This window comes from Microcebus murinus, chromosome 16 (genome assembly GCF_040939455.1).
Source record: "Microcebus murinus isolate Inina chromosome 16, M.murinus_Inina_mat1.0, whole genome shotgun sequence".
NCBI classification, from domain to species: domain Eukaryota; kingdom Metazoa; phylum Chordata; class Mammalia; order Primates; family Cheirogaleidae; genus Microcebus; species Microcebus murinus.
This window is the reverse complement of record NC_134119.1, coordinates 54,027,631-54,048,795: the sequence shown is the minus strand read 5'-3', so window position 1 is coordinate 54,048,795 and position 21,165 is coordinate 54,027,631. Positions and strand designations below refer to the sequence as shown.

The window sequence follows — 21,165 nt, the reverse complement described above, 5'->3', positions numbered from 1 at the left end:
GGGGTGTCGGCATCCTTGGCGTCCTTGGCTTGCAGCTGCTAATATCTCACTCCAGTCTCTCTCCCCTGCCACGTGGCCTTCTTCCCTCCGTGTCTCTGTGCCTTCTCCCGGCCTTCGTGTAAGGACACCAGTCGCTGGACTTAGGCCTACCCTAGTTCACTGTGGCCTCGTGTTAACGTGATTTCAAATCTGCAAAGGTTCTATTTTCAAATAAGGTCACATTTGCACATACCATGGGTCAGGGCTCACCATGTCTTTCTGGGGGACACACAGCCCCTTTCTCTATAAAAAATATATTAAAAATCAAGCAGCTGGCATGATGATCATGACTTTCTCCTCATGCCTCTTGAGTGAGCCTATGGAATGGTCAGAAACCAACCTGATGATTTTCATCCCACACTACATTCTAACCTGACTTTTAAGTTGAATTTGATTGTTTAAACTTGAGAAAATCATCATTGTCTGCCAGGCTCCCCTTGGACGCAGCTACCCAGGCAATCAGGGCCAGACACTTAGCTTGTCCCAAGTGTCCAAGGTCCCATCTAGATCAATCTGCTGCCCTCCTTTGCTTTGCTGCCCTGTCTTTCTGGACCATGCTCCTTCATTTTGTCACTTCTCTGTGCTCTTTGACAGAATGGACACCTGCAGCAGTGTTTGGAGACTGTACAGAAAGAATTCATCGTATTCAACAGAGAGAAGTAAGTCCTCCAGGTAGCAGCCCTGGGCCGGAGCCCATCCAAAACAACCCAGGGTCCGGCCCCTCTGGTGGAGCCAGCCCCGATGATGGGGGCGGGCATCAGTGGGTGAGGACACAGGGTCCTGCAGGGACGGAGCTCCGGGACTTGCTCTAGAGCTGCGCTGACTGCACCTCCCTGGGCCTCAGGGTGCTCCTGGGGACAGGGAAGCCCATGTGGAGAGGCAGCTCCCAGCACGTAAGAGCAGGAGCCCTGGAGTGACACTGCCTGGCGACCAGGCCCTGGCTCTGCCACTGCTGGAGTGACCCGAGGCAAGGTACTGAACCCCAGGGGGCCTTCTCGGCATCGGGCAGAGGCTTCCTTGCAGTGTGGGGTTGTAAGAATTAAGTGAGGCTGTGGGCACAGGCCCTGGCATGGCAGGCGTGCCCAGCAGGTGAAACGATGGCTGCTGTGGCTGCTGACTCAGGTGAGGTGGGGTGGGCAGCGGCATGGGGTCAGAAATGTGTCGCAGAGTCTGGCGGGCTCAGCTGGGGTGTGCCCTGGCCACGGGACAGCCCTCACAGGGGCTGGTCAGCCACAGAAGCTGATGACACAGGCTTGGTCCCCGCTGACCTGAATATCTAGGGGCTCGTCTGGCAGTGGCTGATTTGTCAGAACGAAGGGCTCGAGCAGAGGCAGTGGGTCAGCCCCACTGGACCACACTGACCCAGGCCTCAGGCTAGCAGAGACAAACCAGAGATCCCTCTCACATGCCAGGAGGGCCAGGTGGGTAAATACCAGGCTGGAATGTTCAACTGCGTCCGGCTGTCCGCTGATGACAGCAGCACGTGGGTGTGCTATGGCCAGTGGCAGCCCAGGGAGGTGGCTTTCAGCCCAGGCTCCTGGCTCAGCCCAGGTGCTCAGGGAAGCTTCCACGCCTGGCCGAGTCCTGGGGGACCTGTAGGAGAAAGGCATATTGCTCCCAGAGTGGGGACAGTGGGCAGAGAAGGGACACAGTGTGGCAGGCTAGGGCCCTGCAGCTGGTGAAGAAGCCTGATATACCAGAGCCTGGAGGGAGGTGAAGGACGGGGCAGGGAGGGGCGTTCGGGTTCTAGCCATGGGCCGGGCATGAGCAAGGCAGGGCCCCATTCCCAGTGGGTGCTGGGGAGGCACAGGAGGCAGCAGCCTGTCATCGATCCTGGGTGGCTACAGCTGTGGGCCGGCAAGTACCCAGGTCAGCCCAGACTCACGCCAGGCCTGAGCAGCCAGCCTCAGCCCCTGGGCATCGCGTCTCCTTGGTCTCCCTGCTCTGGTCTCTGCAGCCACAGCCCATGAGACTCGGGCTCATCCCAGTTTCCCTGCAGTGCTCCTGCTCTGAGGCTCACGGCCCCTCCCCCAGCCCTAGAAACCCAGACCCAGGAACTTCAGCTCAGAGCCCGGCAGGAACCGCAGGCTCTGGCAGCTGCCATCTGCCCGTGCGTGGGCCCGGGAGTCCTCCGGGAGCAGCCGCAGGCAGACGTGAGCCTGGGAAAGGCTGAGCCACGCAGACCCCGAGCAGACAGCATTCTCATTTCACGTCTGCTGTGTGCCAGAGATGCTTCAGTTTGGAATCTAAAGAATCCAAAGTGTTTCTTTCAAAAGAAAATGAGAATGAGACATACTTCCTGTGTCATTTAGGGGTTGTATCTGGCTTCTTTCAGCAGAAACCCAACTATATAGTAGCTTCAACCAATCTAGATGTTTTCTTTCTCACGTGGAAATGTGAATTGATTAGGGAAACGTGGTAGGATCACCCAGTTAGGCTATGGACGGACCCCTTTGAGGTTTGTGGTCATGAATGAGGCTGGCGTCACTTATAGGCGTTGGCAAAATGGAGAAAGAGGGCGTAAGTCTTGTGTTCCAGGCAGGGAGTCAGGGAACAGCATATGCTGAAGCACCAGGCATGAGAGAACGTGGCCACGGGGGAGCCGTCCGCGTGGGCCTGAGCTGTGGTTCCTGCTCCTTCATGCCCCCGTGCTCACCCGGGCACCCCCTTGGCGGCCCTGAAGGCTGACAGGCTGCCCGTCAGAGCAGGTGTGCAGGCTCACCCACCATCTAAAGGTGTCCAGGTGGGAGGACCTGGTGTGACCCCAAGATGCCTGCGCGTCACACCAACCCCACCCCTGCTCCGGGCGAGAGCCGTGTTCCATCCAAGCGCAGCCCTCGCTGCCGCTGTTTCTCAGCAGAAAAAACGCCCAGGAGAAGACGATTCACTGTGCATAATCCGCCCCGACCAAGCGGTTTTCCTTTAAAGTAAGAAAAAGCGGGCCCTGCTCATCCTCCACTTCCTCCTGCAGGCCACCTGCTGCGTTGGCACTCCTGCTAGAAGGCTGAGCCGAGCACCTCCCTCCGCACATCAGAAGTGCGGTGAGGGGGGACCGGCCCGCCGGGCTGTCCAGCTCCCCCGACCACCCTGCTCCCGGCAGCTCTGCCGCCTCTGGTGTGCGCGGCCCTGCAGCAGGCCTGCCGCTGGCTGCTCCCGCTGGTGCAGGGCGTGCGGGCCTCTTCTGCACAGCATGGGCTGCAGAGATGAGTCGCACGGGAGTGCCATGGGCCCAGGGGCACATGTCAAAATCGCCTGGGGGCCTGGGAGCATTCAGAGCTGCTGCACCTGCTGTGGGTTGCACCGTGTCCTTCAGGTACGCGGGAGTCCTAACCCCAGTACTCAGAATGTGACCTTATTTGGAAATAGGGTTGTTGCAGATGTAATGAGTTAGGAAGCAGGCCTACTAGAGTAGATTGGGCCCTAAATCCAACTTGCCTGGTGTCCTAATAAGAGGACAAGAGTCATGGGCACAGGGCGAAGGCTGGGTGCAGACAGAGGCAGAGACTGGAGTGAGGTGGCCACAAGCCAAGGAACACCAAGGACTGCTGGCCACCGAGGAGCTGGGAGGGAGGACTGGAACGAATTCTCCCACAGAGCCCTCAGAAGGAACCAACCCCGCCTCACCTAGATTTCAGACTCGAGCCCCTAGAACTATGAGAACATGCCTTTCTGTGGTTTTAAGCTGCCCAGTTGGTGGTGCTTTGCTGCGGCCACCCTGGGACGCTAGTACAGCTCACTAACCCAGGCGTTCCGACCCAGAGGAGAGACCCAGAGGCTAGGATCTGCGCTGCAGCACGTCCTCAAGCCATGCGGGTGCTGGACGGAGTGGGGCGTCTGCGGGGGACGGTGTGCTCAGACTGCTCCTCTGACTGGTTCCGAGCCGCAGGGATGCCCATGCTCAGACCCTCCCTGCCCTGCCCCTGCCCTAGCATCCACCTGCACCTGTCTAAAGGATGCTCCTGGGCCTTGGCTCTCTGTACAGCTGACTGCCCCTCGCATGGGTCAAGGGGCTCCTTAACAGAACGGGCCCTAGGCAGAGAGAAGGGCCTGCGATCGCTGACGAAGGCGTCATCCACGGAAGTGGCGAGTGAGAGCAGAGACACGAGAGGCTGTGGGCAGGACGTCCCCTCCCACCACTGCATTGACAAGCTGTAACCCGACGGGCCTGTCCTCGGGACACCGCAGCCTGGAGGAGGCCAGCCACCCGACAGCGCAGCGCGTGCGGGCAGGGAGCTGCTGTGGGCACAGGAGGGTGCCCAGGCTCTGACCTCTGTGGACGCTCATTTCTAAACAGAGAACAAAATTAAAATTGGCACTGCCTAATTTTCTGGAAATGCAGTTTATTATTGGCTAATGGTCTCAGCTGGCCAAAGGCCGCAGAGCCAGGTGGAGTGTCTGCTTCTGGGGTTACCTGGGGCTGTGAAGGCCACGGCAGCTGAGGTTTCCATCAGTTTGAGAAACACAGTGTTGGGCTCGTCCTCCTATTTGTGGCCAAAGATCTGAGGGGGAATGACTTCTCCAAGAGGTCTTTTCAATAACATTTGACAAGGTTTTGAAGAATTAGAAGCTCCTGGTGAGAAAGCAGTTTATGGAGCTGAATTTTCTATCCTTGTCATTTCTTGCAAAAGAAAAAAAAAAACATTTAAAATCACATGAAAGCCACTTTGGGAGCCCTTGAAAATATTACATTTAAAAAATCTAATGCTACTCAGGCAACGACGGAGAAACTCTGGCTCCGTTTCCGGCGTCCCTGGCTGCACGCTGCGTGTGCCCTGGTGCCGCCTGAGGAGGAGGCTGGCATGGGTCGCTGCGGGGAGACTCTGCAGCCTGGACCCTGCGTGGCGGAGGAGGAAAGCATGGCGGAGTGAAGGTGACCCCGGACTCCTGCTCCCAGAGAAGGAGACACACAGACCTTGGTCTCCTACACGCGAGTGGGTCTCCCCACTACAAGGGCAGCATCGAGAATCCGCAGAGGTTCAGTTCGGGACTCTCAAAAAAGAAAAAACAAGGTGATCAGGAGGTAAGATCGCATTCTCTGGAGAGTGCAAAGCAAACAGCAGGGCTGAAGCGGGATCAGACCCACGGGAGAGCTTCCCCATCGGCCTCCATACCCACCCAGCCAGCGACCTGCCTGATTTTGGTGCGAAACCGTGTGGAAACTCCCCTGGGCCCCGTGCTAGGACAGCTCCAAGACGGGAAGAAACCGAACTGAGCTGATAGGGGAGGCAGGTGGATGTCTTGCCTCTGGTAACGAGCGGGGCCAGCCCTACAGAGCTGCTCACTAAGTCGGGGGCTCTCAGCTGGAACTGCCTCGGGAGAATGAGACTGCACAGGGGGGTCAGCAAGAGCGAGGGCTGCGGCTGAACAGGCGGGCGGGCAGGCGGCATAGAGGAGGCGACGGGGTGTCCAGACGACCCAGACCCCCAACCCGGCACCTGCCACCTCCTAAACAGTCGCCCCCAGTGCTAGTGCCCTGCAAGGGGGCAAGTGGTCACCACTGAGGGGGTCCACAGCCCACAATCTGCGAGCAGCTGGCCAGGCCTGGCTCAATCAATGAACAACTGAGAAGACTAACTGTCAAGGGGAGTTACAGCCACTGGGGCACTGGGGTGCAGGGCAGACTGGGGAGCTACCTCCTCCCCCCAGCCCGCATCTCTCGTGCCCAGAGTGGTAGGCTCCACCCCTAGAGGCGGGGTGAGACAACAAAAGCCACTCTCCCCCAGATCTAGGGAGATCCCGCTGGGCCTGTGTGCAGTCCTTAAGCTGACAGTATAAAAGACTTTGCTTCCCAAAACAGTTTAGGTCACCCAGTTGATCAAAACACTGGGGCTGGATCTCCTCCCCCAGTCGGTGGCCAACAGTCAGGGCCATGGTTAAGGAACAAGGCCCCCGCAAGTGGCCATAATAAGCTCCACAAGTACCCCTCCCATCAGGAGTACCTTCCAAGTGGGGTGTAAGAGCTCCCCCAGTGGCTGATCAAGAAACTACAGAAGAGAGGATCCCTGGGCAGCATAGGAAATAACAATAGCTGATCCAGATGGGGAGGGCTCAGTGAAAAAATTCTGGAACCTCAAAGTACCAAACCGAAAACGTTCCCCCTAAGAGATACACCAGCTCTCAAGAAATGGAGACTGAACAAACCCAAAACACTAAGATGACAGAAGAAGAATTCCAAAATTGGATTATAAGAAAGCTCAGTGATATGCAAGAAAAAATGGATAACCAACACAAAGAAACTACAAAGAAAATACAGGACTTGGAACAAAGGTTCACTAAGGACATTGAGATCTTAAAGAAGAATCAATCCAATCTCCTAGAAATGAAGAATCTATTCAGGGAAATACAAAACACCGTGGAAAGCCACAAAAATAGGGTGGACCAAACAGAAGAAAGAATCTCAGAGATCAAAGACAACACCTTCAAATCAAATAAGTTAATCAAAGAGTTAGAGCAAAAAAATAAGAGACATGAGCAAAGCTTACAAGAATTGTGGGATTATATGAAGAAATATAACCTGCGGATTCACTGGATTCCAGAGTCAGAGGAAGAAAAAAACGCACTGGTTGGATAAGCAGTTTGAAGAAATAATTGAGGAAAATTTCCCAGGTCAAGCCAATAACTTAGAATTAGAAACACAAGAGGCCAAAAGGACCCCTGGGTGATAAAATGCAAACAGGAAAACTCCATGTCACGTAGTCATCAGACTGACCAAATATCAACAAAAGAGACCCTTCTACAAGCTGTAAGGTGAAAGAAGCAAGTTACATACAAAGGAAAACTGATCAGGATAATGCCAGATTTCTCAACTGAAACAATACAAGCAAGGAGAGACTAGGGCCCCATTCTCACTCTTTTGAAACAAAATACTGCTCAGCCTAGAATCTCGTACCCTGCAAAACTAAGCTTTATATATGAAGGAGAAATTAAGACATTCTCAGATAAACAAAGTTTGAGGGAATTCACCAAGACAAGACCAACCCTCCAAGAAGTACTCAAAACAGTGTTACGCATGGAAAAGCATAATAAATACGAACATAAAAACAACCAAAACCTAAAGATTAAAGGCCAGATATTACAATGGCTCAAGAGAGAAAACAAAGCAACAACATCCAACCCAACAGAATGAATAGTAAACTGCCTTACCTGTCAGCTCTCTCAATAAACGTGAATGGCTTAAACTCCCCACTCAAGAGACACAGGCTGGCTGAATGGATAAGAAAATACAAGCCAAGTATCTTCTGTCTTCAGGAAACACATCTAACATGGAAGGATGCATATAGACTAAAAGTAAAGGGGTGGAGATCAGTATTTAAAGCAAGCAGAAACCAAAAAAAGACTGGTGTAGCAGTTCTAATCTTAGATGATTTAGTTTTTAAACCACCAAAAGTAGTGAAAGACAAAGAGAGTCATTATATAATGGTGAAGGGCACAGTTCAACAAGAAGATATAATGATTTTAAATATATATGCACCCAATTTAGGTGCACCCAGATTCATAAAGCAAACCTTACTGGGTCTAAGCAAATTGATTAACAGCAACTCCATAATTACTGGAGATTTCAACACCCCACTGACTCCACAGGACAGATCCTCCGAACAGAAAATTAATAAAGAAATACTGGACTTAAACAAAACTCTAGAACAATTGGGTCTGACAGACATTTATTCTACCCGAAATCCACTGAATATACGTTCTTCTCCTCAGCTCACCGGATATTCTCTAAGATTGAACATATCGTAGGACACAAAGTAAATCTCAAGAAATTAAAAAAATAGAAATCATACCATGTATCTTCTCCAATAGCAGTGGAATAAAAGTAGAAATCAACACTAACAGAAACTCACATTTCTACACAAAAACACGGAAATTAAACAACCTTCTACTAAATGATTACTTCATAAATGAAGAAATCAAGATGGAAATAAAAAAATTCTTTGACCAAGTGACAATGGAGAGACAATCTATCAAATCCTCTGGGACACAGCTAAAGCAAAACTGAGAGGAAAGTTTATCTCCATAAATGCCTATAACCAAAAGTCAAAAAGATCACAAACAGACAATTTAATGAAACGACTCAAAGAGCTCGGAAAAGAAGAACAGACCAACCCCAAACCCAGAAGAAGAAGTGAAATAAACAAGATCAAATCAGAACTAAATGAAATTGACAACAGGGAAGCTATACAGAAGATTAATAAAACAAAAAGTTGGTTCTTTTAAAAAATAAACAAAATTGACATGCCTTTGGCTAGGCTAACAAAAACCAGAAAAGAGAAATCTCTAATAAGCTCCATCAGGAACAAAAAAGGAGCTATTACAACTGATCCCAAGGAGATACAAGGTATAATTTACAAATACTACAAAAACCTTTCTGCACACAAACTGGAAAATGTGGAGGAAATGGACAAATTTCTAGAAACACACAGCCTCCCTAGGCTCAACCAGGAAGAAATGGAATTCCTGAACAGACCAATGTCAACAGCCGAAATAGAAACAGCAATTAAAAATCTCCCTAAAAAGAAAAGTCCCGGACCAGATGGTTTCACACTCGAATTTTACCACATTTACAAAGAAGAACTAGTACCTATCTTGCAGAAACTATTCCACAACATCGAGAAGGATGGAATTCTCCCCAACACCTTTTAGGAAGCGAACATTACTCTGATACCAAAACCAGGAAAAGATTCAATAAAAAAAGAAAACTACAGACCAATATCTCTTATGAATATAGATGCAAAAATTTTCAACAAAATCCTAGCTAACTGAATCCAAACGCTTATCAAAAATAACCAATCACAACCAAATGGGCTTCATCCCAGGGATGGTTCAACATATGCAAATCTGTAAATGTAATTCACCACATAAACAGAAGCAAAAATAAAAACCACATGATTCTTTTAATAGATGCCGAAAAAGTTTTTCACAAAATTCAGCACCCTTTCATGATAAGAATACTTAATAAAATAGACATAGAAGGGACATACCTAAAAATGATACAAGCCGTATACGACAGACCCATAGTCAACATCATACTGAATGGGGAAAAATTAAAAGCATTCCCACTTAGAACTGGAACCAGGCAAGGTTGCCCACTATCTCCCCTTCTATTCAACATAGTGCTGGAAGTCCTGGCTATAGCAATCAGACAGGAAAGTGGAATTAAAGGTATCCAATTGGGGAAGAAGAGATCAAACTTTCACTGTTTGCTGATGATATGATATTATATTTAGAAAACCCTATGGATTCAACCAAAAGACTCCTGGAATTGATAAATGAATTTAGTAAAGTCTTAGGATACAAAATCAATAAACAAAAATCAGAGGCATTCATATACGCCAACAACAATCAAATTGAGAACCAAATCAAAGACTCAATTCCCTTCACAATACCAACAAAGAAAATAAAGTACCTAAGAATATACTTAACCAAGGAGGTAAAAGACCTCTAAAGGGAGAACTATGAAACACTGAGGAGGGAACTAACAGAGGATGTAAATAGATGGAAATCCATACCATGCTCGTGGGTTGGCCGACTCAACATCATTAAAATGTCTATACTACTCAAACTAATCTACAGATTCAATGCAATATCTATTAAAATTCCATCAGCATTCTTCACAGATATGGAAAAAATAATTTTACGCTTCGTTGGGAACCAGAGAAGACCCCGCATATCAAAAGCAATTCTAGGCAATAAAAACAAAATGGGAGGTATTAATATGCCAGATATCAAACTATACTACAAAACTGTAGTAATTAAATCAATATGGTATTGGCACAAAAATAGGAATATTGACCAGTGGAACAGATCTGAGAACCCTGATATAAAACCATCCTCATTTAGCCATCTAATCTTTGACAAAGCAGACAAAAACATCCACTGGGGAAAAGAATCCCTTTTCAATAAATGGTGCTGAGAAAACTGGATAGCCACTTGTAGAAGGCTAAATCAGGATCCGCACCTTTCACCTCTCACAAAAATCAATTCACGCTGGGTAACAGACTTAAACCTAAGGTATGAAACTATTAGAACTCTAGAGGAAAATATTGGAAACATTCTCCTAGACATCGGCCTAGGCAAAGAGTTTATGAAGAAGTCCCCAAAGGCAATCACAGCATCAACAAAAATTAATAAATGAGACATGATTAAATAAAAAGCTTCTGCACAGTCAAAGAAGCTGTCAAGAGAGCAAACAGACAACCTACAGAATGGGAGAAAAATTTCGCATCCTACACATCTGATGAGGGCCTGATAACTAGAATCTACTTAGAACTCACAAAAATCAGCAAGAAAAAATCAAACAACCCTATCAAAAAGTGGGCAAAGGACATGAACAGAAACTTTCCTAAGGAAGACAGAATAATGCCTAACAAACATGAAAAAATGCTCAACATCTCTAATCATCAGGAAAATGTAAATCAAAAGTACAATGAGATATCATTTGTTTCCAGTAAGAATGGCCTTTATCAAAACACCCAAAACAATAGATGTCAGCGTGGATGCAGAGAAATAGGAACACTCCTACACTGCTGGTGGGACTGCAAACTAATTCAACATCTGTGGAAAGCAATATGGAGATACCTTAAAGCGATACAAGTGGATCCACCATTTGATCCAGAAATCCCATTACTGAGCATCTACCCAAAAGATCCAATGACACTCTACAAAAAAGACACCTGCACTCGAATGTTTATAGCAGCACAATTCACAATTACAAAGCTTTGGAAACAACCCAAGTGCCCATCAATTCATGAGTGGATTAATAAAATGTGGTATATGTATACCATGGAGTACTATTCAGCTCTAAGAAACAACGGTGATATAGCACATCTCATATTTTCCTGGTTAGAGCTGGAACCCATACTACTAAGTGAAGTGTCCCAAGAATGGAAAAACAAGCACCACATATACTCACCAGCAAACTGGTATTAACTGAGCAGCACCTAAGTAGATACACAGGAACTACATTAATTGGGTGTTGGTCGGGGGGGAGGGGGGAGGGGTCGCATATATGCATACATAATGAGTGAGATGTGCATCATCTGTGGGATGGTCACGCTTGAAGCTCAGACTTGTGGGGGGAGAAGGGGCAAGGGCATTTTTTGAAACCTTAAAATTTGTAACCCTATAATATGCTGAAATTTAAAAAAATCTAATACTGCATTTCTTTCACCTTATAACACTGTAACAACAACCAACATTTACCTATGATTTTATGGTTTTAGGTAGTGTTCCTTTTGTCTAGGATTTCTCAACCTTGGCACTATTGACATATGATGACTGTTGACATCACTTCTTGGTTGCATGGGCCATGCAATGTGTGTAGGACCCTGGCCCCTACCAGATAGATACCTGTCTTACCTTTGTAGTGTGACAACCAAAAATGCCTCCAGACATTGCCAAACGTTCCCTGGCAGGAAAAATCAACCCCAGTTAAGAGTCACTGCTTTCATCCTTCCTCACCACATTTTCCTAAGGGACATATCATTCGTATGTTCAAGGTCTTGTAGCTCTTGATGGGAATACCGAAGACTTGAACTATAATCGTCCATGCTGCATACCCCTGGTGATCTCTGCCATATGTGCTTTCATCCTGTTGCTGGGCAGATGCTCCCCAGGGTCAGGTACGGGGATACCAGGAAAGTGAGGCCCATGCTGCCTTGGAGCTCGCACCTGCTGGAATGAGCTTTAAGACATACAGGCGGCAGCCGGGTGCGGCAGCTCACGCCTGTAATCCTAGCACTCTAGAGAGCCGAGGCGGGAGGATCGCTTGAGGTCAGGAGTTCAAGACCACTCTGAGCAAGAGCGAGACCCCGACTCTATTAAATATAGAAAAAAAATTAGCCAGTCAACTAAAAAAATAGAAACAAAAAATTAGCCGGACACGGTGGCTTGTACCTGTAGTCCCAGCTACTCAGGAGCCTGAGGCAGAAGGATCACCTGAGCCCAGGAGTTTGAGGTTGCTGTGAGCTAGGCTGACGCCACAGCACTCTAGCCGGGGCAACAAAGCGAGACTCTGTCTCAAAAAAAAATCTACAGGAAGGGTCACTTTCCATAAGGGACGGCTTTGAGGTTTCTCTCCATGGTCCTGAGAGCTCACTTTTGTTGAGTGTCCACCTACACCACTTAGTTTATACCCCCGTCCTGTCAGCTGGTCACTCTTATTGCCCCATTTTCCAAGTGAGGATGCACAGGCTGGAGGAGCTTGAGGGCGCACGGCTGAGAGGTGGCAGAGCCGTGGGTTCGTGGAGCTGCTCTGGCTCCAGAGCACAGGCACCAAGTCAGACAGCAGAATGGCCTCTTGCCACGAACATTAAATGTTAGACGAGGAATGGCCACTCTCCCTGGGGACACCATCTGCTGGTGAATTCAGACATGTCAGGTGCAAGATCGTACAATTAACGAGCCCACAATTTTTCCTCCTATCCCTCCTTAGACCACACCACAGCAGCAAGCCACGGCCACACTCAGCGGGGGACAGAGGGTGCCCAGACTAAGCCATGGTGTGGTAAATAATCAAAACATATTTAAAGTTTGCTGACTTCATCTGCCCAGGTGGCCTCCCTGGAGGACTCTGGCCTGGGGGGACCCCAGCAGTGTGACAGGGACCCTGCAGCATGGCCTGATGCCCCTGGGAGGTGGAGCCCATAGGCCAGAGGGTTGCGATTCATCTCAGACTTGGGAACCTGGTCTCACTGCTCAGGGTGCTGTGGTCCTGCTGGGGTCCCCAGCCTCTCTGAGCCTCCAGTCTCTCATGTGTCATTAGGTGCTGGGCTTGACGTCACCCAGATCTGTGCCATTTGCAGGGCCTTGGACATCCCTCGCATCTCTCCAACAACCTTATCAGCAGGAGGAGGAAGGATCATTCCCTGTATTTTGCAGCTTAAAAAGTGGGGAAAACCCTTCACACTCAGCCCCTTCCCCCAAACCCCATTTCTAGGCAGTAGCAAACTTCCAAAATCAAGGCCAGCACATTTAGGTTCTCTCCAGTCTTTGAATTAAACATTGTGGTCCAAACCTTACTCTATGGGTGAGCATGAACGGCGGAGGCAGCTAGCAGTTAAGGCCACCTTCTGTGTGCTGAGCCCGGGGCAGCAGTCCATTCTCCTTGAGATTCTATCAGTAGGATTTTTATGCTCAGTGCACAGTCAGCAAAACTGATAAAAACATAATTCTGTCTTAAATGTCATCTCCAAATCTCAACAGTCTAGAGGATTCACTACCTGCAAGGGAGGGAGCAAAGCTCAGGCAGACAACTGAGCAGGGCAGGACCAGGCTTTCTGGGAACCGAGATACGCAGAGCAGGGCGAATGCCCTTCCAGTGGCCAGGGACAATCAGCTCAGTGACCTGAAATTTCCGCTGGATATGAAGGGAGCCTAAAAGTCTGCTTAGATTGCAATATCTTAAAAGTTCCGTGGAAACTCAAAATCAAGAAATTGCACAGGAATCAGGGCTCTGTCTCAATTTCACTCAGATCTCTATTAAAGGAAATTACAGTCTTTTTTAAAGAGGGTAACTGATCCTAACAAATTAATCTCAGCTAATGAAAGACATGGGAAATAAACAATAAATAAAAAGACATGGAAAATACTATCATTTTTTGAGTATATTAAAAAGCTATTACATGCCATGCACTGTGTTGGGTGCACTGTGTTCATTCACATTTGATCTGCAATCCCTCCCCACTCCTTGATTTGTCAGTATAGACATCTAAAGTGAACAAGTCATTCACCTGAGGTCACTAGTAAAGTATTCAATATTTCACTTAGAGATGGGATTCCACATAGGTCTGAGGGACTCTCAATCCCGTATTCTTTCTCACTTTCCTACTGTGACTCCCACTTTTAATTTTTTTAATATAAAACCTTTAATTAAAATATCCACGTAAAATGAACCTTTTTATTGGTACTGCTGGGAATATGTGTAAAATATGAAAACAAACAGTAAGATGTTCTGAAATATGCTCTTAAGGGCAGTTGGTAACTTCTCTTACAGGTGCTTGATGTGATTTCCACTGCTTACTCCAGCTGTTTTTCATACCCTAGATTCTTCTGAGAAAGCCGTAGGCTCTCTGCCTGAGAGGCTCCTGATGTGAGTCGAATTGTGTCCCTGGAAAGGCTATGTTGATATCCTAACCCCTAGTACCTGTGAATGTGACCTTATTTGGAAATGGGGTCTTTGCAGAAGTAATCGAGTTATGATCAGGTCACACGAGATTAGGGTGGGCCCTAAATGCAGTGACACACAGGGTCAACGGCCATGTGCATATGCAGGGAGAGATGGAAGACACGCTGCCACAACCCAAAGGGCAGCAAGGGTTTCCAGCTGCCCCAGCAGCCGGACAAGGGCAGGAAGGACTTCCCCGCACAGCCTTGGACAAAGCGTGGCCCTGCCCACCTGGGTTTCTGACTCTTTGGTCTCCAGAACTGTGACAGAATAAATTTCTGTTGTTTTGAGCCACCCACTTTGTGGAAGTTTGCTAGGCAGCCTAGGGGAACATACAGACCCTCCAGGGACATTCAGAGGCTCCCTGCTGGGCAGTGCCACCTCACCGTTGAACTCAACATCTCCCAAATTTTGACCAAAATTTTAATTAAGCATGTCTGTTATTATCAGGAAAGTTATTTTGCAAATAAATAATGTAAAATAAATTACAACCATAGTAACTTATATATATTTGATATGTATTTATCAAAATAAATGAGTAGAGATTTTCCATACACACGCATGCCCATACACATATAGAGCAGAGATATTATCTGTCCCCGTAAGTGCCTTGTTCTCACCGGTTGGCCTCTGGACAGCTGTGGGGCTCTCGCACAGTCCTCAGCACATTTAAACCTAGTTAGAAGTTCGCACTGCGGGCAACAATGTGCCATTATCCCTGTCGCATGGACAGGTTTGAAGCTCAGAAAGGTGGAATGTCTTGCCCAAGAGTGCTCAGCTGGCGGAGCCTGAAATCAAACCCAGGACTCCAAATTACAGCAGCCTGCCACATGCTGCCGTGAGCATCTGGGGCATGCCATCACCATTAGCCTGATTGAGCCATCAAACCGACAACAGATGGTGGCAGTCAGTGGGAAGGAAAATCCGTGCAAAGAATTCCAAAAAGATAATGTCTCTTGTCATGAACAAAACCTTGCAGAGCTTTTATCAAACATTAAGTATTTGAGGACAAGATACTAGAATTTTTATCTGAAAAGTTCCTATGTGAAGAAATACTGCAAGCCTCAAGCACAGCACAGGCAGAGAAATAAGAGGTGTTCACTGAAATAGTGTGTGCAAGGCCAGGGATCCTGGGGTTTGCTGAGAAGAGCTAGAAAAAGGGTCCCACCAGCAAATAGATCAGCATTCAGTTCTGGTTCTGCCACTAGTTGGCTGTGTGGCCTTGGCCAAATGAGACACAAAGTCTCTGAACCTAACACATCATGCACAAAATCAGAATAAAAAGAGATGGAGCAGTTCTGCCTTCCCATGGGGTCTAAGCAACCAATGTGACAGTGAAGGGGAAAGAGTTCTGTGAAGTTTGGTGAAAGACATAAAGAATTGTTTTTGGGCCGGGCGCGGTGGCTCACGCCTGTAATCCTAGCACTCTGGGAGGCCGAGGCGGGCAGATTGCTCAAGGTCAGGAGTTCAAAACCAGCCTGAGCAAGAGCGAGACCCCGTCTCTACTATAAATAGAAAGAAATTAATTGGCCAACTGATATATATATAAAAAATTAGCCGGGCATGGTGGTGCATGCCTGTAGTCCCAGCTACCCGGGAGGCTGAGGCAGAAGGATCACTCGAGCCCAGGAGTTTGAGGTTGCTGTGAGCTAGGCTGACGCCACGGCACTCACTCTAGCCTGGGCAACAAAGCGAGACTCTGTCTCAAAAAAAAAAAAAGAAAGAAAGAAAGAAATTAATTGACCAACTAAAAATATATATACAAAAAATTAGCCGGGCATGGTGGTGCATGCCTGTAGTCCCAGCTACTTGGGAGGCTGAGGCAGGAGGATCGCTTGAGCCCAGGAGTTTGAGGTTGCTGTGAGCTAGGCTGACACCACGGCACTCACTCTAGCCAGGGCAACAAAAGTGAGACTCTGTCTCAAAAAAAAAAAAAAAAAAAAAAAAAAAGAATTGTTTTTGAAATTGCATTACATATGAATACAAGATGTATGCAAAAGTACTTTGTATGTTACAAAGCTCAGGGTTAAGATAAGCATGTCTCTTAACTGGTCCCATCGCTCAGCCTAGAAAAATTGTGGCTTTAGGAGGTTAGAGAGACAGACACAAGCATAAATGGTGGATTCTGGGAGACTTCTATGGCTACAAGGGATTGAAACAAAAAATCACACCATTTAGATGAAATAGGAACTTATTGGAAGGCCCACACAGCCACAGGAAGGTAGCTGGGGCCCAGGCTGGGAAGCTTATCATTACTCACACCTTCCTTCTCCCAGCTCTTCCCGCACAGTGAAGAACATGACTGCCAAGAACACCACAGTCTCCCAGCTCCACCACCAAACCCAAGAAACAGGGACCTGAAGAAAGGCAAAAGGAGAAAGTTGTTCTGATCTCAAATTCAAGTATCCCAGGGAATGGCTCTGATTGGCCCACCTTGGGTCAGGTGCTATTCCCTGGACCAGTCAAATCTGGCCACTGGCAGAGGACTATGCTTGGTGCCTCTTGGTGAAGTGCCCACCCCTGGACCAACAGCTATGACCTGGGAGGTAAGGTCTAGGGAAAAGTGGCAGCTCCTGTTTGAACCCAATGTTAGGAAGAGGAAATAACAGCAGTTTACTCCACTTGGAAAGGAAGACGATAGTGTAGGGCTAATGGAGTCCAGGAGAGGAGAGACTAGAGCACAACAGGTGCTGGGAGCTGGGCAAGGTAGCAAAGAAAAGGCAGGCAGTCCCCTGCCATGGCTTTGCACCTGGTTCCTCCCCCCAGTCTGGGCAGGTGGAACACGGTACCGGAGATGGGTTGTGGTGGGAGGACTAACAGGGAGAGCCCAAGGCCCAAAGTGGACCACTAACTCCGGCCCCTTGACCATCAAAGAGCTCACTTCCTGTCTAGAACCACAAGGGTGAACCCATGGGAACTCTGGCTCAGAATGGGACTGAGTTCATTATTCGCCCACAGACCAGCACCTAGACCTCCAGATGCCCTCTCTGAGCTATAACCATGGAGAAACCTCCACTTTCAGTGGCTTCCAACAACTAAGTTTGTTTTCGTTCACTCCGTGTGTCCACGGCAGGTCGAGGGTGCTGCTCCCTGCGATCCCCCACCCCCCGGGTCAACGTCCAGAACATGGCAGTGCCAGAGACAGGGAGGGCTCTGGAGAGTCTTGCACTGCCAGTTAAATGCTCCGGCCTGACAGTAGCACCAGCACCTCTGCCTACCCCCACTGGTCAGGACCAGTCCCACGGCCCCACCCAACCACAGGAGACCAGGAGGAGTGGCCCTGCCCTGGTCGGGATCAGGTGTCCAGCTGCACTCGTGCTGAACACCCTCAGTGACTGCCCACCCATAGGCCCCCAGGGCAGGTCCTTCCTGTGCCCCCACCCATGCCAGGGAGGACCCATGGAACCTCACCCGGGAGCCAGCCGAGACAGAGAGCTGAGCCTCACCTCTGAATTGAGACAGAAGTCTGCTCGGGAAGGGGCGGTGGAAAGGAACACTCAGCTGGGGAGATGGGACGCACAGGGTCCCACATCTGGTCTGGGCTCCCCTCTGAGGAGTTGTGCCACCTGCTTTCAGTTGTGCATCCCCTTTCTTGCCCTCCCGCGTGTTCACGGACGTAGGTATTGTAGGCATTAATCAGAAGGTGTTGAATAAGGAAGCACCCAACATGCACCAGCCCACTGCTCGGAAGCCCGAGTCGCCATGCTCCAGCTCCGGCAGGGCCGCTCTCGCTGGCAGGGGCGGGGACGGGGGGGAGAGGACGCAGGCATTTTGCTGCATCAACCCACGGTTTGTCCGACTTCATCCCAAAACTTCCTCAAATATGTTTTGCCTCAGGCAGCAGCAGACAAAACAGAATCTTAATGCCTCTGGCCAAAGACTGTTACTGAATGTATGAGATAAGACTCGCACACAAGGTGATCTTCCCAATAAGTGATAGGTTTGAAAGTAGAACAGCCGGTTATACGGAGCTTTACTTAAGAAAGAGAAATCCCATGGGAGACTGGAGAGATGTGTCAGTCAGAGTCCCAGAGGAAGCACTCAAAGGGGAACCTGTCCCGGGCTGCTGCCGACACGGGCGGGCGTAGGGACGCCGCGCAGGCTAGGGAAGTGCCGGGGCCTTCGCAGAAGCCGAGGTGCAGCCTCCGGGGGCTGGGGGACGAGGGTGTGGGGGGCATCCGCCAGCACCCGTCCACGGAGGGAGCTGCCTTGATTTGAGCAGTGACCCCCACGCTCCCAGCAGCCCCAGGTGACAGTGCAGAGAGGCAGCTGGGGACCAGCGCCCTGCCTGACACCCGCCCTTCTGTCGCGGCAGGTCACGGCACTCACTCCAGGAGGCAGGTCTCAGGCCAGTCGGGAGGCTGCAGGCAGCAGACTTCTCAGTTTCGATTCCAGGTGAAGGAAAGTTTCTAAGATTCGAGCTGTTCCCAGACAGAGTGGGCAGGGTTTGGGGAGACGGCTGGGCTCTCCGCAAGGATTCTAGAGAAGGGATTCTTGCTGTGCACGCACACAGACCAGGTCACTTTTGGCTTTTTCCCTCTTCAATGTTCACCCTGTATCCCCAGCCGGAAAACCATTATTCAGTTTGGTGTGTGTCCTTCCAAAACTTTCTGGTAATTTCAACTCTGTTTTTTTGTGTTTTTTTTTTGCTTTTTGGTGTGTGTGTGTGTGTAACTGTAGAGGCAGTATACGTAAGTGGCTAAGAGCACAGACTCTGCAGCCAGACTGCCTGGGTTCAAATCCTGATCATTACTAGCTTTCTGACCTTAGACCTCACGCTAGTGCCTCAGGGTCCTTGTTTGTAAAACGAGATATTAATAACTGCTTCATAGGATCATTGTAAGGACAAATGATACACTTGTTAACTACTTAATAGCCCCTGTGACATAGTCGGCCCTACACAAGTGTTTGCTAGTAACATTAATTATATGCAAAATTTTCAGACCAATATAGTGCCATTCAATAAAGTGCTGTGTCAAATATTATCTTGTCTCCATTATTTATTTGTTTGTTTGCTTGTTTTGTTTTGAGAAAAGGTCTCACTCTATTGCCTGGGCTAGAGTGTAGTGGCACCATCACAGCTCACTGAAACCTCAAACTCCTGGGGTCAAGTGATTATCCTGCCTCAGCCTCCCAAGTAGCTGGGATTTTAGGTGTGAGCCACCAAACCAAGCTACTGTTTCTATTTTGTGTAGAGATGGGGTCTCACTCTTGCTCAGGGTGTCTCAAACTCGTGGCCTCAAGCGATCCTCCCACCTCGGCCTCCCCACCATACTCGGCTTGTCTCTATTTTTAAATCAATATGCACATGCACACAAAATAATAAACAAACTATGCCAACTCTTGCAGCCACAAGGGCAGGCTAACTCATGCAAGTCAGCATGCACCCAGGCTGCCAGCTCTCTAGTTCTGCAAATGGTAATCCAATTTTTGTCCTGCTAGGACACCCTGTTACTCCATTTAGCTACAGCCAGCCTCCTTCCCCTCAGGAGGCTGAGGCAGAGCCTGCCAACCTGTGCACACCCTGCTAATGAGGGGTAAAAGCCAGGCCGGGCCACGTGCTCCCTATGTACATGCCTACCCATGCAGCCAGCACACACGACCTGGGCCAGGCTGGGCACTGTGCTGAGGGCTGCAGAGCCCTTGCGCAGTGGAGGAGGGACCCATCCCAGACGGGAAACTAGGGTCCAGCTGCCAGGTCCGTGCCCTGGTCTTCCCTAGCTCGTGACCTCTCTGGACACCCCTGTGACTCCTGGGGCTGGGTTTCCTCCCCCTTGGCCTGTTGTCCTGTTCACCTGCTTCAGGTCCTGACCCTCAGACACTCCAACCCAGAACCCTCCACTTCTGCCCTGACCCCCAGGACGAGGCCTGCAGAGCCAGCTGTGCAAGGGGCTCCTCGTCCGGAGAGCGATGGTGGGAAGTTAGCTATACTGATCCTCAGTGGCTCTGTCTGTGAAATGGGGCACATCCACACTGCAGTCATCACCACAAAGATAGCTGCCCTTCCCAACGTACCCGCACAGAGCCGACAGATGACACATGTTCATTGTTCCCATGTCACAGGTGAGGAAAGAAAGGCTTTAGGTCGGGCTAGTTCCCCCGGGCCAGTAAATGGCAAAACTAGGGTTCTGATCCAATCTGCTGGGCTGCAAAGCCTGCACTCTCCCTCCTGCGTGGCACTGCCCCTCGGGGCTCTGCAAAGTCCGGGGAGAGAAGAAGAACAAGTGAAATGACGTGAGCAGGTGCGGAAGTAGGCCAGAATGTTTTGTCTTCCTTAAACCACAGTGCTCAGAGAAAGCTGTCTCTCATTTAGGAGGCAGAGGCCAGGCCTCCTCCGTGGCTGGGGTCTGCTGGGCACTAGTGCTGCGTCACCCTAACTCCATCCTGCATGTGCAGTAGCTGATCTCCTATGTAACGCTTTGCCTTTTAAAAAAATGCCTCCAGCCCTATTTATCACAAAGGTCAATGTGTTTCCTATTGATTGAGGCTCTCGGTCTCAAGGAGAGACTGACATCGCACGGTTGGGTTCAGGAGGTTGACAGCAATCACATCCACCACTCAAAATTCTAGTCACAAAGCTGACAATTAATTTGATAAGTTGGCCGAGAAATTAAATGCTCTTCCATTGCAGAGATAACTAGCCGATTTGCATCCGTAGGACTGAGCCACGTGGAGTAGTGTATGAGACCCTTTTCCATTTCCTCCTAAGCTGTAGATAAGTAGGTCGTGGGCTGGTCTTGTGAGTGAGCTCCCAGGGAGAGCTGTGAAGGTTTCATATCTCTGTCTTGCTTCAGGGATTCCCATTTGAGCAATGTGAGCCTTTCTATTTCCTCTGGAGCATGGAAAAATCATCCCATGCTCTTATTTCCAGGTCAGCTTGAATGGCACAAGATTCAGTGGGGAAGAGCAGCTGTCTTGGAGACAGACAGTCCTGGGTTTGAATCCAGCCTCCCAAAGTCACG

General features: G+C 49.1%; 1 protein-coding gene across 1 annotated transcript in view; it reads left to right on the top strand.

Annotated features, from left to right (window-relative positions):
* Positions 1 to 21,165, top strand: part of STK32B (serine/threonine kinase 32B) — a 39,289-nt gene that overhangs the window by 15,169 nt on the left and 2,955 nt on the right. The window contains exon 6 of the mRNA XM_075993429.1: positions 634 to 698. Coding sequence (XP_075849544.1) covers positions 634 to 698 — 65 coding nt within the window. The remainder of the gene's footprint in view (positions 1 to 633; positions 699 to 21,165) is intronic.